This window comes from Sphaeramia orbicularis, chromosome 2, assembly GCF_902148855.1.
Source record: "Sphaeramia orbicularis chromosome 2, fSphaOr1.1, whole genome shotgun sequence".
In the NCBI taxonomy this organism is placed as follows: Eukaryota; Metazoa; Chordata; class Actinopteri; order Kurtiformes; family Apogonidae; genus Sphaeramia; species Sphaeramia orbicularis.
Window position 1 is genome coordinate 27080806 of NC_043958.1, and position 17424 is coordinate 27098229.

The following is a 17424-nucleotide window of genomic DNA, read 5'->3' on the forward strand; positions in this document are numbered from 1 at the left end:
TGTGCTTCCCAAAATCAGTTTTATTTTGGAAATCTAGATTTTTGTGTTTCGTTGCCACATCTTTGGTTATAACAAAAAAAAAGTCACTTGTCACATTTTGCAAATCAATACATAGTTAAGTGTAACATGGACTTGAACCACATGAATGATCCTGTCAACCAAAGTTCCCGTCACGTTAAGCAATCATACTTCAGGTTCAGATCACAGACCAAAGAGCTGATGTCACTCACAGGAAAAAACAAACAAACGGCTGAACCATCGAACAAAGAAACAGCTGGAAAGGAAATGGAAAAAATAAACAAGCATTTACAAAAAATATGTCCTTTATTCTTTTGGCTTTAAAATGATATTACCATATGAGCGGACAGTAGTCACTTCTTGCATGCAGTTCACTAAAACACTACAAGCGCAATGAGAGATGGCTACTGATTGCTTCATGGTTTGTATCTACAGATATGGGGACCATACATGTGTTTCATCATGTGTTACAGTGCAGAAAGAAAAGCAAAATCCTAGAAAAAAAGTAAATCAAATCCAGAGACTGGAAAAATGCACTCATATCTACAGTAAAAATGTTATTTATAATCGGTACAACACAAGCAACCTTCAGACCCCAGTTGCACACAGACACACACACACACACACACATACATACACACACACGCACGTAAGTAGATATTCTTTCTTACTTTACTGCAGTCGCCCTTCATAAGAGACACACAGAGACGCACACAAAGAGACACTCGAGCGCCCTCTCACGCACACACTGACATGTACGACCGCCACATGTGGTGTAACATAGCAGTGGGGATAAAAAGTGCTCTTACATCAAATGTAAGTGTGGTGCATACTGTGGGCCCAAATAGCTATTTTATTTACAAACCAAATCACTACATTAAAACCACTCGCTTCTCAATTTAACCAAGAACAACATGAATGTCATACAAACATCTGTGATATTATAACCTTTAAATGTCTTTGTGATATATTGTCATGTTCTAGCATGAGAGCAGTTAGAAAGATTGACATTTTCTTTTTTAGTATATTTCATTACTTAAGATATTTTCTTTACAAGGCAGATTTAGGGAGGAGGAGGGACTGAGGGTAAAAGGGAAGAACAACAAATGCATTACTGCAATACAACAGCGGATGAACGAGTAGATGTGTCACCTTAAATGTGCCTCATTCCATCAGCTTGCATACATTCAGCTTCTTTGTTTTGGGAGATTTTGTGTGGGTGTGTGTGTGGGGGGGGTGGCAGTCCAGATAGAAGCACAATATAGATTTTAACAATCAGTGATGGCAAACCAGTGAGCGCAGCGACGCAGTCGCCGCACTTCGGTGGGGTGCTGGTTGTTTTAGCTTTGTATACTGTGTGAACCAAGAGCGTTCTGGCACTAAACCTGCGAGTTTCAGGCTATGTTTGCATGTAGCCGGGTATTTTGGAAAACGGATATTTCCCCCTCTCCATTTAAAAATAAAAACCTTGTGCACATGTGACCGTTTTCAGAAAAATCTTTGTTCACACAGCCCCATATATCCACAACATTAAGAGCATGCCAAGCATGTCGATCGCAGTGTGGTGAGACGATAAGAGTACCATTAACCAATCAGAATCCTGAAAAGAATCACAACAAAAGTGACTTTGCACATGTCTCACATGTGACGCAAATGTATTTCCATCAAAAACTGTGATATCCATCTGAGATCTCCATTTCCCTCTGTTTACATGCAAAAACTGATACTTGCTGAAATCTCCACTTTGGCTGGAGTTTGTAGAAATCATTGTTTTCAGTGGGCGTGGCCATTGTTGTCATGTAAATGATAGGCACAAATGCAGAGAAAAATCTCCGTTTTGCCAGATACCCGGCAACGTGTACACGTAGCCTCAGATGGTTGTTGTAGTTTCCAGCATTGACTTTGTCTGCCCTTACAACAGTGAAAGCAGTGGACACATTCTCACATTAATGACACAAAAAAGTATAAAACATTCTTTCTTATTAAAAAAAAACTAACTCCAAAATATGAACCAAAAAAAAAAGCTTTTAACTTGATAAGTACTTGTTAAGTGATATAGCGATTGTTAAATTCAAGACACTGGATTTGTAGTAGTAGCAGCAGCACTAGCTACAGACAACTTAACAGTACACTCAAGTGTGTCAGATAATAACAACAACCAATAGGAAAATCACAAGCGTTTCGCAGAGAGGCTTTTCCACTCAATCTCTGTCAATGTCTGCTGAATAATGTTTCACTCATCTCTTGTCTTGTGTCAAAATGCCCTCTCTTAGAAGATCCCATGTATTCATAAATGACACGACTGCTCTCTCATGATAGGCCTTATACCTGACACAGCATTTCTCATCTCTTAACAACCAACACACAAGCGTACAACTATCTACCCCCTCAGAAGCTGTAAACAAAGTTCCCTCGTCAATAATGTCTCTGATGCATTTTTATTTTTTTTGTTCCTTTTGGGAGAGTCTATTTCTTTCGCTCTTTTAAGTCTTTGCCTTTGTTTTCTTTTTCTCTGTTTTCTTTCTCATATTTGTCCTTGTCTGACTTGGTCACGCTGTTGTACGAGGGCGGGGAGGCAGTGGAAGGGGTCATGTCTGTTTTATCTGAGGTGGAGTTCTCGTTGAATTTGCTGATGACCATGACGTCTTTGTCTGGGTCACGGATGCACTCCTTCAGCTGCTCCTTGTAAAGAGCTGAGGCCTTTTTCATGGCCTGGCGGATCATGTAGCGGCGGAAGGCCCTCTGGATGATTATGGCTGACATTTCCTCCTGTTTGCGGCGAAGCGTGGTAGTGATGGGCTCGTACGACACTTTAGAGGGATTGGATGCCATGAAGCGCTCCTCCATCTGCCCACGCAACACGTCCATTTCGCCACCTTCACCTAATACGCGCTTAGTGAAAGCAAATAGGATGTCCAGACAATGAATGCGCTCTCCGCTGACCATGGGCAGGTCCATGGAGATGAGTTGGATCATGTTCGGCTTGGGCATGCGCAGCGGTGGATCTAGAGCATCTGCAAAGTCAGACAGCTTGTTGTACTCCATGAACTGAGTGGCGTCAGGATCGAAGCGCTCCCACACTTCGTAGAACATCTCAAAGTCGTCCTCACTGAGCGGCTCTGCGCTCTCTTCGGTGGCCACACTGAAGTTCTCCAGGATGACAGCGATGTACATGTTGACAACAATTAGAAAGCAGATGATGATGTAGCTGACAAAGAAGAAGATGCCCACTGATGGGTTGCCACAGTTGCCTTTGTACAAGTTGCCTGGGTGCTCAATTTGGCTGTCGCAGTCAGGCTCCCTCTTGTTCAGTATGGGAGCGAGCAATCCGTCCCACCCGGCCGAGGTGGTGATCTGAAACAAACAGATCATACTGTTCCCGAAAGTCTCAAAATTGAACATGTCATCGATTCCTGCCTCACGTTTGACGTAGGCAAAGTTAGACATGCCAAATATGGCGTAGATAAACATAACAAGGAAGAGGAGGAGGCCGATGTTGAACAGGGCAGGAAGCGACATCATCAAGGCAAAGAGAAGCGTCCGGATGCCTTTGGCACCTTTGATAAGGCGGAGGATGCGGCCAATCCTGGCCAGACGGATCACACGGAACAGCGTTGGGGACACAAAGTACTTCTCGATAACTTCAGATAAAAACATACCTGAAAAAGCAAAACACATGATATCAAATCAATCTTTAACCTCCTAGAATCGGCTGAAAAAGTGAGGCATCTTAAAAACCACCCTTACCTACGATTGACAGAATCACCACAACAAAATCGAATATATTCCAGCCAATTGTGAAGTAATAGTGACGCAGCGAGATCATCTTCAGCACACACTCCCCGGTGAAGAGCACAATGAAGACAAGGTTGATCCAGTAGAGGATCGTGTCCATCTCTTTTGTTTGATCGTCTGTCTCAACCATCATGGTCACCATGTTAAGGCAGATGAGGATCATGATCACAATGTCGAAGGCCTGCTTTGTGATGCAGTCGAATACACAGCCTTGAAATGCATTCTGAGGGAAGATGAGAACAAGAGACAGGATATTAGTCATTTACCATCTCCATCTCTAGTCTATTAGTGAGAATTAACAGAGTGGAGTGCGGAATAAACAAAGACCGCGGCTGAGACACTTTGTTCAGATCTGCATTGCACTAGAGTAGCTTTAAAGAAAACAGTCTGCTTCCACTGAAAAAATGGAAATGTGAACTTCATGACCACTTAAGGCTGACTCAGAAAGTGAGTCATGACAGTTGCAATATAGACACAGTTTCAGCCAATAGCAAATTTCCCCATTTGTTTGAACTATATATTCAAATAATACAGAGGCTGAAAGATACATTAGGTTAAATTATGGACATGGCCATTGTGACTTGTGAATGTCTATCACATCTGTCTCACATTTCAAAAACTGGTACATTAATAATCGGAGCTGACAACATTAGAAATTTCTTAGTCTCTTAGTCTCTATTGTATTTTTTAATACGTCTAAGTGCCAAGTATATTTTAATATTTTTTACTTACTTTGTCTGATGTGTTATTAATTGTAAATTTTGTAATGCCAAACTTGTATTGTACTCATCTGTGTTATGGTATTTTAAATTTATGTTTTAAAACCTGCATGTTTATAACCTTGCGCTACCTTTTAAGGTGACAGTTCAACATCTGTCAAGGGACTGCAAATGAAAAAAAGCCGTTACAGCACACACAGCAATGTGAATAAATGTGCAATGTCTCTGTTAAATAACCCAATAAATAAACAAACAAACAAACAAACAAAAAGCTTTGATTGACAGCTCGTTTGCTTATTAAGTGAGACTTTTGGAGTTTCTATTTATTCAATAAATTATTTCTTTTTTTATTTTCTGTAATAGACAGCCTTAATGTTTTTGCAAATATAAAGATGCACTTTTAAAGAGGACTCTGTCATGCAAATATAAATTAGCATAACTAGCTATATAAGCTAATGTTAGCAATGATTCTGTATTGCATTGTGCACTTTATTGTTTTGTAACTATCATTTGTAAGTTTTTGTATTATGTGTAGATTATGTCTTGTCTTGTCAGAAACTGTGTCATGCTGTTTTTCTTGGCCAGGTCACTCTTGAAAAAGAGATTTGCAATCTCAATGAGGCTTTTTTTTTGCCTGGTTAAATAAAGGATATATATATAATACATTGAACAAGAACATAATTTGCAACAGTTTGTTTTTTTATTCTAATTTTTGAGGGCTGAAATCAAGGATAGTTCAGCACAATGCCGTAGACCCCAAAAGCTTTGAGGGACCATATATTTCACATGCTGACTGCCAGAGCTGTGGCACATGACTTGAATGTTCATTTCGCTACAATAAATTGTCTCCAAAGTTGTCTCTGAAAATTTACTGCTACATCCAACTGGTCTCAACTGCAGACGGCATGGAACAAGACAAGATCAGAGCTCCACATCAGGCATCTTCACCTGCAGGATCCCCTGAGACAAGCCACTCAGACAGTTGATGGAACAAACTGTTAGCCTCATAGTATAATAATGAGAACAGACAGCTCAGTAAGTCAATCTACGATCTGCCATGCGAGAGGCCTAGGTTTGAATCCTACCAAGAGTGCTTTAAATTTTGCAGTTTCCCAGATTGGGATCAATAAAGTATATCTATTTAATTGCCTAAGTCATATTTTTGGTCAAATTGTGATATCGGCATAAAATGAAGCAGCAATGTTGGGGGAGTAAAGTTAAGCAGATATCACAATTTGGCCAAAAATATGACTTGAGCAATTATGCTATGAGGCTAACAAAATGCTTTCCATAACCAGAGTCTCTATACAAACTATCAGGACTCTCATCTATTTGCTAACTGGTGCCTTGACCTGACTGGAGCTAATCATCATAACACTGTAATATCACACTTCTAAAGAGGAAGAGTGAACCAACAGGCCATGGCAGACAACCTCAGGAACTCTAAGTAAAGGAGATGTTTGCACTGATCCGTGACATCCATAATTCAGTGCCTCATAAATATCTACTTTCAAGACAAACCTGCATATTTTAACATGACCTTTTATTATGACCAACTTAACACACATCCATGCAGTAATGAGACAGACAGATAAAACTACTACTACTAATAATAATGAACTTTTTTCATATCGCACCTTCATAGATTACATAAATTTCAAAATATAACAACACATAAAAACTGCAGTGACCATTCAATGACATACAACACAAATTACAACTTAAGGAAAGAGTAAACAGGTAAAAATTTCATTTTTCCAACATAAAGAAATTAATATGATTCAACCACAGTAAAATGTTCTGACTTATTAGATCTGTCCTGATTGGTCTTAATCCTGTTGTCTAACATTAAATGAGGCCCAGCAATGCATTTTTGTCCTGTGTCTAGTGGACAAGAGTTTCACAACTTTATGTAAAAAAAAAAAAAAAAAAAAAGCCATTCAGTGCAAAGGACATTCAATTAAAAAATCTATATCTGAAAAAAATATATGCTGTTTCCAACCAAGACAATTATTTAATGTAAAAAAGCCAAAACTTTTACTTACTGGGTCTCAGGAGGATATTTTAACTAAAATGTTTACATAAGTCTCTTACTGTTGGCCGAGGTATTGGTTTTTGGGGTTTCTTGGAGCCCAGCTTCTTCATAGCATTGTAGTACTTCTTCTGCTCCTCTGTCATAAAGATATCCTGACCTCCAAAGTAAACAGAGCAAACCAAAATTTGGTTATAATCATGTAATTGTGTTAAGTGTTTCAGCACCTCCCCTCTGGACAGCAACCAGACTTTGTTGTGCTGCAGAATACCTGTAATACCTAATATCACCATGATCTTCAAATGTAGAAGTACATCTAAAAAAACTAACAAACTAAAATTAAACAAGTGGTTCCAGACACAACAGACCCAGCCCCTCACACATATTGTAGGTTATGTTGGCATGTATCCAGCTGATGTCATCATGTCGATGCATGTGCTTATGTCAGCATATCAATTGCCTCTACATATGTGTCAAGTTTGAAGTAAACTGAAACAAAATTGATGTTTTTATAGACATTTGAAAATCCACCCATTATAAGTAAATGGGGGAAGAAAAAATATTTTTAGAAATTCATAAAAAAATGTTAACTTTGGCTAACTTTTCCCAAAATGTAACCACTTCTATCTATAAACCCAATGTGGTATGAATTCAACCAATAATTTTGCTGTTACAGACATTTGAAATTTTGCCCATTATAATAAGTAAATGGGGGAGAAAAAAAAGATTTTAAAAATTCGTAAAAAAAAAAAAATTGAACTTTGACCTACTGTTCCCAGAATGTAATCAGATCTATTCTGGTTCACTGGCAATCTAAAAACCCTATTTGGTATGAATTGAACCAATAGTTTTGCTGCTAGAGCTTTATCAAACAGACAAACAAGCAAACAAACAAAACCAAAAACAATACCCCTTGCCGCCCCTTTGGAGGGTGGGTAATAAATTTAAAAAAGTAAACTCATTATTAATTTTCCAAAGCCACAGGAAGGCTATATAAAAATGGGGTTGACAGGAGGAACCTGTCAGTACTCCTCAAGACACCATGGTGAGCAGAGAGATGGAGGATCCACTACCAGAATACCTACTAGCTGTCCGCCAACATTTTTCTTTTTAATAGCTATGACACGAACAACATGCTGAGCTTTCACTGGTATAAGCTATTTATAAGTTAGGTGTGGAATTGGGGTGGTTTTTGGGGGGCTGGAATGGATTAATGGCATTTCAATTAATTTCAATGGGGAAAATTGATTTGATAAATGAGCAAACTGAGTTATGAGCACGGACGTGATTGGGTTATTACTAAAAATTCAGCAGGTTTAATCATATTTCTCATTTCCTGAATTCTGTCAAAGCTTCCACTAACTGAAGCAATGAAATCCTGGTGCACATTAAACACTGAGTGCTGCTCATTGAGTGTGTGATGCGTGTCTGGGGGGAGGACTGGTGTCAGCACTGAAACCACCATCTGTGTGACGTTGTGGCTGTAGGGCTGGTGAACTGATACAGTGTCTCAGTCAGTCAAGTCAGAAGAACACAGTGCAAGGCGAGCCCCCTCCCCCCTTGCCCCTTGCTGCCTCCCCCTCCTCCTCCCCCTCCTCCTCCTCCTCCTCCTCCTACTCCTCTCCCTCCTCCTCCTCCTCCTCCTCCTCCTCCCTCTCTTGGGCGTTGCCAGTGCTGCTTGTTTGTGTTTGGTTGAATGGAGGGTACATTTCCAGACTGCATGCACTGTGACACAGTGTGTGTCTGTGTTTCTCAGTGACTCATGCGCCCTCATGCTCTCAGTAACACTTGGCACAGTCAGGTCCTCACCGTGCTGCAGATAATCATTATTCTGCAGCTTGGTTCTTTCTTTATCACAGCTGTGGATGGGCTTTGGCTAATCTGTACTTCAGTCGCTTTGTACTGATGCACTGCTAGTTGAAATTAACAGTGTCTGATTGTGTTAACAGTCACTGCAACAACAAGCAGCACACAACAAAAGCTGGCAAAGCTGATGATAGGAGCGATCTGGAAAGCACCTTTCTTACATATTAACCCAGGGGTATTTATTATTAACCCATAAAGACCCAGTGCTACTTTTATGGCAGTTTCCAAACACATTTTTTTTTCTCTTTTTAACCTTCCTTAAGTGATTTATCACCATTTATTATAATATCTTCTGTATTTTGCATTTTTCAGTCTAACACATGTATGTTCCTCTATTTAATTCACAGATCATGTAGATGTTCATGAGTAAATCCAATTGTTAAAACAGAAAAAACTGAAGAAAAAGTCAATTTTCATCAAATATAAATATATATCTATATATATCTATATCTATATATATATATATATATATATATATATATTATATATACATATATATATATATATATATATATATATATATATATATATATATATGTATATATATATATATATATATATATATATATATATATATATATACACAAACTGAAAGTGAAAACAAGCTGCTCCAGTCACTGTCTTTTGTCAAACTACATGGGTTTTATTGGTGAATCAATGTTGCAGAAGATGACAGTGTTTCCACATTCACTATTGAGCCTCAGAACATCCAAAAGAGTAATATCTGATGAACACAAAAAACTGAGAAACTGCATTTTACTTCAATTATTTGCATGTATTGATAGGATTAGTGGATCAACAGGTATTAAACATTTTAGATCAGTAAATGCTTTTGGTTGCCAATGGCTGTTTGGGTCTTCAAGGGTTAATGTAAACATACCTGTGACATATTTCTGTTACCTGCTCAGCAAAGCTTCACCATCACAGTCATGCTAAGTGGCATCACGACAAATCACATCTGAAATGTGCAGCCGATTATATTCGGTGTCTGGCATCTAGGCTCTGAGCTCGTCGCTCTCTGCAGGTATGTTTACATATGGATATTGAGGAGTGATGAATAAATATATTCCCCCCAGAGAGATGCAGTTACAGATGGACTGTGGGAGGGGAGGAGGGGGCTTAAAGAGCAGGCAGTGATGATGCAGGGCAGCACTAACATGTCACAGGGAGAGACACTGGGGGATTCTAGCAGCTGAAACAGACTGTCAGAGTGTTCAGTTACAAACATGGGCAGGTCTAGAGCCATGTAAATCACACAAGAAGAGTAATTTTACATAGATATGATCAGTTCTAAACTATAATAGAGGCTAAAAGTAGGACGAATGTCCCTGTGTCTCAGCATCATGTTCTATCAAAAATCAATACCAAGTTGAATTTACAAGGTTCTGTTGCTATGTTAAAGTCCTGTGGTCTTGATGCAGAAAATCAATCTCCCAATAGAAGTGGATTGTACTTTCACTGGAAGATCACTCAACTAATTAGGTGAAAGTCCATTTATGACTTCCTATCAGTGCTCAGCAGTAACTACCTTGATATCTCTAACCATTTCCATGTTATAAGCCATCAAAATATGGACCATTATAAGAAAAGGCCAATTGTTAATATTTAAAAATTTGTCAAAAATGCGAAACTTTAAAATTTCTCAAAACTGTGAACACACTTTGTAGACATTGCCCCAAGGAAGCTATATATAAAAAATTTTAAATGAATCTGACCAGTAGTGTCAGAGAAGAAGATTGTTGAAATCTAGACTGGTGACCTTGAGTTTGACCCTTCAAGGTCACTCAAGGTCAAAGGTCATGGACCCAAATGAAAGTCCATATATGACTTCCTGTCAGTGCTCAATAGCAACTACATTGATATCTCTAAACACTTCCATGGCATAAGCCATCAAACTATGGCCCATTTTTAATATTTCAAAAATCCCTCAAAAATTAAAAAATCTAAATTTATCAAAACTGTCACCAAACTTTGCAGACATTGTCCCTAGGGAGCTACATATAGAATTTGATATTAATCTGACCAGTAGTTTCATCAGACAAGATGTTTGAATAAACTGCTAATGAAGACGACAATGACAAAGACGATGCTGGACACAGCATCTTCACAATAGCTCATGGCAAAGGGCTGGTGAGCTAAAAATGGAAAACAGTGTGAATATGTAAGTTAATATTCAGATCAAAGCTGCAATTCTTGTTTCTGTTTTTTTCCAGCCTTACTGGGTATATTGTAATTCAAAGTGGTCTGAGAAGACATGAGTCTTCAGCATCCACTAATGTCTAAGTTTTCAGGCTGTAGAAATGTGGTGGTTTCAGGTAGAGGAGTTAAAGACATGACTGATAACTGTAATTATCAATCTCTACTCAGATTTTGGAATGTGAACACGTTTCTGCTGCTCTTGCTTGGAAAAGCTGCTTCACATTTCCATAATCACATAAAAGGTTCAATCAGGTTCATTGATATTTTTTTGGACTGAAACGTTAGAACTGTAGAAAGAAGGTGTGTGTTATCAGAGTTTTGCATCTTTCCCCCGATTTCAGCTCCTGCAGCTTTGGTGTCATTAATATACATTTCATTAAGATACAAGCTAGAATTGTGTATTCCATTAGATGAACTTTGAAATCACTGAATCACGAATAGAGGAATAATAATTGTCACTGGTCATGCAAACAGCTTATTTAAAATATTGTCTTTTTCAGGTATATGTACTGTCATTGTATCCTGGGTCTTCAAATTCTTAAAGGTAAATGTAAATTACTTTTGTGAAATCTGCTTGGCAGTCCAGTTTGCTCATTAAATTCCATCCTTTACAGATGTTTTGTGCATTATATGCAATATTCTGTTTACAGTGGTTTTGCACCTACAAAGGCCTTGCGACCCTTTGATGATCTGGCCCATGGTGTTTTATGCAATGGAATATTATTGCATCAAAAAATATAATTAAATAATATAAGCCCCATGTTTCCGTGGGTTCTCTCCAGGTACTCTGGCTTCTTCCCACCATCCAAAGACATGCACTAATAGGTTCATTGATTAAGCAAAATTGCCCATAGGTGCTAATGTGAGAGGGATTGGTTGTTCATCTCTATATATCAGCCCTGTGATGAACTGGTGACATGTCCAGGGTGTATCCCACCTTTGCCCATAGGTAAGTTTAATTTGTTCCATGACTGAGTTCATAACTCAGTTTGCTTGTATATCAAATCAATTTCCCCATTGATATTAATTTAAATGCCATTAATCCATTCCCCCTCCATGAGTCTAAACGTTGGTGCACTTGTAAGTCAAGGCACCACTGTATAAGAACAGTGCATCATCTTGAGCTGTTGTACAGTCTTTGTGTATCTCATATCTGTGTTTCTACATAATTACTGCATAAGGTTACAGAATGCAACTTATCTTCTTCTTCTGCTGGTTGAAGTTGTCGATGATGACACCAATGAATAGGTTGAGGGTGAAGAAAGAGCCAAAGATAATGAAGATGACAAAGTAGAGGTACATGTACAAGTTCACTTCATATTCAGGCTGGTCCTCGACCTAGGAAGAGTAAATTACAGCATAAAGAGTTATGTTTTCCATTGTATTTGGGTACAACAAACAAGACATTGGGGACATTTTAGGCACATTTTCATAGTTGATTCTTGCATGAAAAATCACACTTACACCGCGAGAGTCCACTGCTGCATACATGATGTCCATCCATCCCTTAAAGGTCGCCTGAGACGAGATGAGAAAAGACTCGGTGAGGACTTTAGAGCAACAGGGATCATCTCATCATTTATATATAGAATATGTATACATGTGTGTGACACTAGGCATCACTGGAGCTAAATATCTTCATGATAGCTACATTGATGCTTCTACAAAAATTTTTAGAAAAAAGAGGCTTTTAGGTTTTTTCAAGCTAAAAATAAGACATTTTGAATGGAGTTTATGACCCATTTCTAATGCTAAATTCAAAGTGGGAGAAAAGGAAGATTTAGTTTGATTTGATGACTTGATGTGAATACAGAAAAATACTTGGTGATGGTAGACATTTTCACTGATTATCTGACTCCCCATGCCAACTTCTGCAGATACTTTTATATGGACCCATCTGATTAATCTGTCTATCTCTAGTCGATATTCTAAATTATGACACTCAAACTGGGTGTCCTCTGAGATACTCTGACTGCACCGGTCAGTTAGAAGACAGTAGTGATTATTTTGTTTTGTAGTTTTGTTACAGTGTGAGTGGTAAAACTTTTTTAACCCACATATCATTAGCCTCATAGCATAATTACCTAAGTTATACACTATATGGACAAAACTATTGGGACGCATTGAATTCTGGTGTTTTTCTAACAGGGGTCTGGGCTACAACACAGGATGATGTTTTGACAAATGTTCAATTCAGTTCATATGTTTATTTCAAATGTGCTAACACAGTATAACAATTTATAGATTAGAACTTGACAAACAGCTAAATACGTGGTTTGAAAAGGGGATGGAAGAAGCATTATTTTTAGAATTCCAACCCCTCACACCACACAGCCCATCACAAAACATCTCACTACGACAATACAGAACAATACAGTTACAATATCCTCACAAGACAGGAACATGGACAGACCCAGTCACACACTGACTCTACACCCACTCCCCTTAATGGCACCCACACTGTTGAGGGCCTCAATGTCAATGTCTCTCCTCCAAGTACTTCTTCATTATTTGTTTTTTAAACATTCTTTATAAATAAGAAAATCGTAATATAGTTTTTTATTGAGATAAATATCATACTGATAATTGATATTTATATGTCAAATCAGCATGTACAGGACACAGCTGCAGCCATGATGTGTCCCAATATTTTTGTCCATATAGTTTATAAACATCAATATGTTCTTAAAGTTTAATGGGAGATTTTTCTTCCTAAGTGAGATGCGAAAAAAGTAGATGTTTGGTTGTGGCAGAAAATTATTTAGTCAGAACACAAAAATATTTTAGAAATTTAGAGGTAGAACAATCATAGTCATGGATAAAAAAAGTAAACAAAAAACAAAATCACTGCTTAGGGAAATTAAGAAAAAACCATCAGAGGCATTTTGGAAGCAAAGACATCAATTTAAACCAAACTAACCAGTGCAATGATATTTAACACAATAGAAAACTATATTATGACATTTGTTATTATTGTTTTGTACCCCAGATTCCTGTTAGAAAAGAAACACCTGAATTCAACGTGTCCAAATACTTTTGTCCATTTGTGTATGACTTAGGCAATTATGCTATGAGGCTAACAATGTTATAAGTGTTTTGAGCTGACTACATGCCTGAAGAAGATCTAAAGGAGTGAAATGTTGTATTAATGTTGAAAAAAGTTAGACACTTGTTTCCAGACTTTTGAAGGCTGAAAACTGAGAAAACTGGACGTCAGACATTTATTAGTAATGTAAAGCCAATATTACCACAGCAACATCTGATTCCAAATAACTGATATTTTTTCTTTTACTCACGTTAATCATCTCAAACTCACCACTTGCAATAGAGCCAAATATCCTGCTCCAACATTGTCAAAGTTGATTTTGACATTTTTCCAGCGGGCGCTGTTGTTCTGCAAGGCGAAGCATTCACTCTTATTGTTGACCATGCTGATGGGGAAGATCTCGTCTGTGGTGGTGTTGACGCATTTATAGTACTTCCCGGCAAACAGGTTGACGCCCATAATGCTGAAGATGAGCCAGAAGATGAGGCAGACCAGCAACACATTCATGATGGAGGGGATGGCCCCCAGCAGAGCGTTGACCACAACCTGGAGTGGGTGAGGCACAAAGACAAACTCAGTTCTCTACTGTGGGTCACCAAGAGGTCTCTGCTTGCCAAAATAGAAATCCTGTGGGTAAGTGGCAATCATCTAATCACTCAACTGATTGGTCTGAACAGTAAAGCTGATGTTATGGAACAAGAGCCAAGACTAATCGAAACATTTACCGTGCTCCTACAATATTTATTCAAGGGATATTTAATATGTAATAGTCTGTGCACATGAAGTCTCTACCACTGCACTTATCTACAGAGAGAATCTAACAACATGACAGTTGGAAAGAAGAAGGCGGATAGGTGAGAAAAGTTTGAACATTTGATAGGTAAAAAAGCAAAACAGAAAAAAACCTTAGAGAGGCGGGATGAAGTCACAACATTTTGTTTGACTGTAAATGAAAAAAGACACACAACAAAGAAAAAAATTACAGGTCAAAGGCACCACACAAGCAACATCAGAAAACAATGCCTGAGAACAGCTATATACAGTACGTAATCCAGTGACAGGATGTGAAGAAAGTCATGCAGATAGAAGAAGTAGTGTTGAACTGCAAGGAAAAGATAAAGCTACACAACTTGTAGTAAGCATGCAGTTGTACAGACACTCCAATTAGCTAATAGTATATTGTACATTGTTATTTGTATTCAAATTCGGCATCTAAAATTGAAAATATAAATGGCACTGCGGCATGTTCCTTAATACTCTGTTTAGGTTTTAAAGAGACATTTAAAAGGAGAATAATGGCTCAAAATAGCACATATTATGATACATATAAGCCAGCTGAAAGCAGCTACACAGACATCAATCTTTTCAGTTTTATTGTCAGCCCAGACATAAATCAATGGCAAATTTACCTACCAGCGCCCTTGGCACCCCCCGTTTGAACATGTAAAATGTTATAAGACTATATATAAGTGTTCTTGCCAGGATTCAAAACACTGGTCTCTCGTATTGAAGTCCATAGCGCTATTCACTGAGCTATCTGTTCACATATACTTTGAATCACAAATGTATGAGCCCCAAAGCTCTCCTATCTCTTGTATTGGAGGGGGGTCTACAACACACAAGCCATTTATAAAGAGTCGATATAGTAAAAGGGAATTAAATCTAAACTAGGCTAAAGTCTAATCATGTCGATTCAAGCAGCATTTGGGTCTGCATGCCGGAAAAAACAAACGGGCAGCCACAGAAGGTATGAAATGTATTATTATACAGTGGGAACTATATAACTGCATGGACTGAATATTAAATATCTTGGAGTTGCCTCAGAACACAGCCAGCAATTGAATGAATCACACACAGGTGACAAACATAGGTCTATACCTCTATTGTATCCTGTTATTTCTAATTTTAATTTGGAATGCAATGGAATTTAATGCCATAACTGAGGACAACCTTATTAAAGCCAGCTCTTTGCACTTGGTTCCAAAAGTGGTCACATTAGTGAGGTTAAATGTAATTCTTTTTATTAATGAAAAATTTAAAAAAAAAAAAAAGTTTCATGTGATTTGAAGCATTTATTATGTTAATTTTGCTTCACTTTGCCTCCTAGAACCCTTTGACCCTGGACCCCACCATTCTCCTACGCCTACACCTCCTTCCGTTTTTTCAGGATCTGCCACTGTAAATTAATTATAATGTAGATAAGTGCAGCAAATGTTTGACTGCTTTCAGCTTGCTCACAAATAACCTTACATTACAAGCGCTTTTGCCTCTGCTTTTCCTAAGGACCTTACCCTCATGCCCTCAAACCGAGACAGGGCCCTGAGGGGCCGAAGGGCTCGCAGTGTCCGCAGAGATTTGATGGCGCTGAGCTCAGAGTAGCCCAGAGCATTAGCTACAAGGCTGACCAGGGACACCTGAGAGATGAGAATGACAGGAGAAAGCAGGGCGAGAGGTGAGGAATAAAAAGATGAGAGTCCACATGGTGGCTGTCTGAATGGTTAATCAGCAGATAATGACTGGTCTCTAGGCAATGACAGATAATGAAGTATTAAAATGTTTTAAAAATGAATTACAGCACTATCTCTGCATAGTGTCAATTCTGCATGAGAATAGAACAATGAAATAGGCCTTTAATGGCAACTTACTGTGTTTGCATGTGTAATGGAATTCAATTTATGTTTGTTTTATGATATATCTGAAGGAGAGCCGCATATTGTATTGATAAAACTCCTCATTCATAATGTACATATCGTTAGCCTCATAGCATAATTGCCTAAGTCATACACTATGTGGATAAAAGTATTGGGACACGTTAAATTCAGGTGTTTCTTTTCTAACAGGGTCTGGGCTACAAAACAATAATGACAAATATCATAATATAGTTTTATATTGTGAGAAATACAATTGTATTTTTTAGTTTGATTTAAATTGTTATCTCTCCTTCCAAAATGCCTAAGAAATGGTTTTTACTAAATTTTTCTCAACATTTATTTTGATTTTTTTTTTTTTTTACCATGACCATTAAATATATTAAATGTTCTTCCTCTAAATTTGTAAAAGATTTTTTGTGCTCCGACTATAAATAAAAAGATTTCTACCACAGCTAACCATCTACTTTCTTCATATCGCCATTAGGAGGAGAAATCTCCCATCACACTTAAAAAGGAAATATTGATGTTTATAAACTATATGGTCAAAAATATTGGGACACGTCATGGCTACAGCTCGTCAGATGTCCTGTTCATGCTAATTTGAGATAGAAACATTAGTATTAATAATAAATCTGATATTTATGCTAATATAAAACTACATTATGACATTTGTCATTATTGTTGTGTAGCCCAGACCTGTTAGAAAAGAAACACCTGAATTCAACGTGTCCCAATACTTTTGTTTATATAGTGTATGACTTAGGGAATTATGTTATGAGGCTAATGATATGTCAATTATTGAAAAATGTGCAGTGTAAAGTAATACAAATGCTTACACATCACATGCAACTCATGTACAGTTTGATACAAATGGAAAATTCATACGTTTACAATCCTCCATCACTAATCCGTAAAATAAGTCTGTCACATATAAGGAAATGTATTCACATTTGGGATTATTGGATATAAAGAGTTGCTATTGCTGTTTGTGAGTGATAAGCAGAGTCGGTCCTGTCACTATTGATTGATGTTATTGTTTTTTTTGATTAATAGATAACTTTTCTTGGTCTATAAATTGTCTAAAAAGTTTCTGAAAAC

The 17424-nt window shown here is 37.8% G+C and overlaps 1 protein-coding gene across 1 annotated transcript in view; it reads right to left on the bottom strand.

Annotated features, from left to right (window-relative positions):
• Positions 1-17424, bottom strand: part of LOC115433617 (sodium channel protein type 2 subunit alpha-like) — a 70858-nt gene continuing 53434 nt past the window's right edge. Inside the window, exons 21-27 of the mRNA XM_030155110.1 lie at positions 15967-16089; positions 13946-14221; positions 12094-12147; positions 11830-11967; positions 6627-6731; positions 3766-4036; positions 1-3677 (exon numbers count right to left, since the gene is read on the bottom strand). Of these exons, the coding sequence (XP_030010970.1) occupies positions 2485-3677; positions 3766-4036; positions 6627-6731; positions 11830-11967; positions 12094-12147; positions 13946-14221; positions 15967-16089 (2160 nt within the window). The 3' untranslated portion in view covers positions 1-2484. The remainder of the gene's footprint in view (positions 3678-3765; positions 4037-6626; positions 6732-11829; positions 11968-12093; positions 12148-13945; positions 14222-15966; positions 16090-17424) is intronic.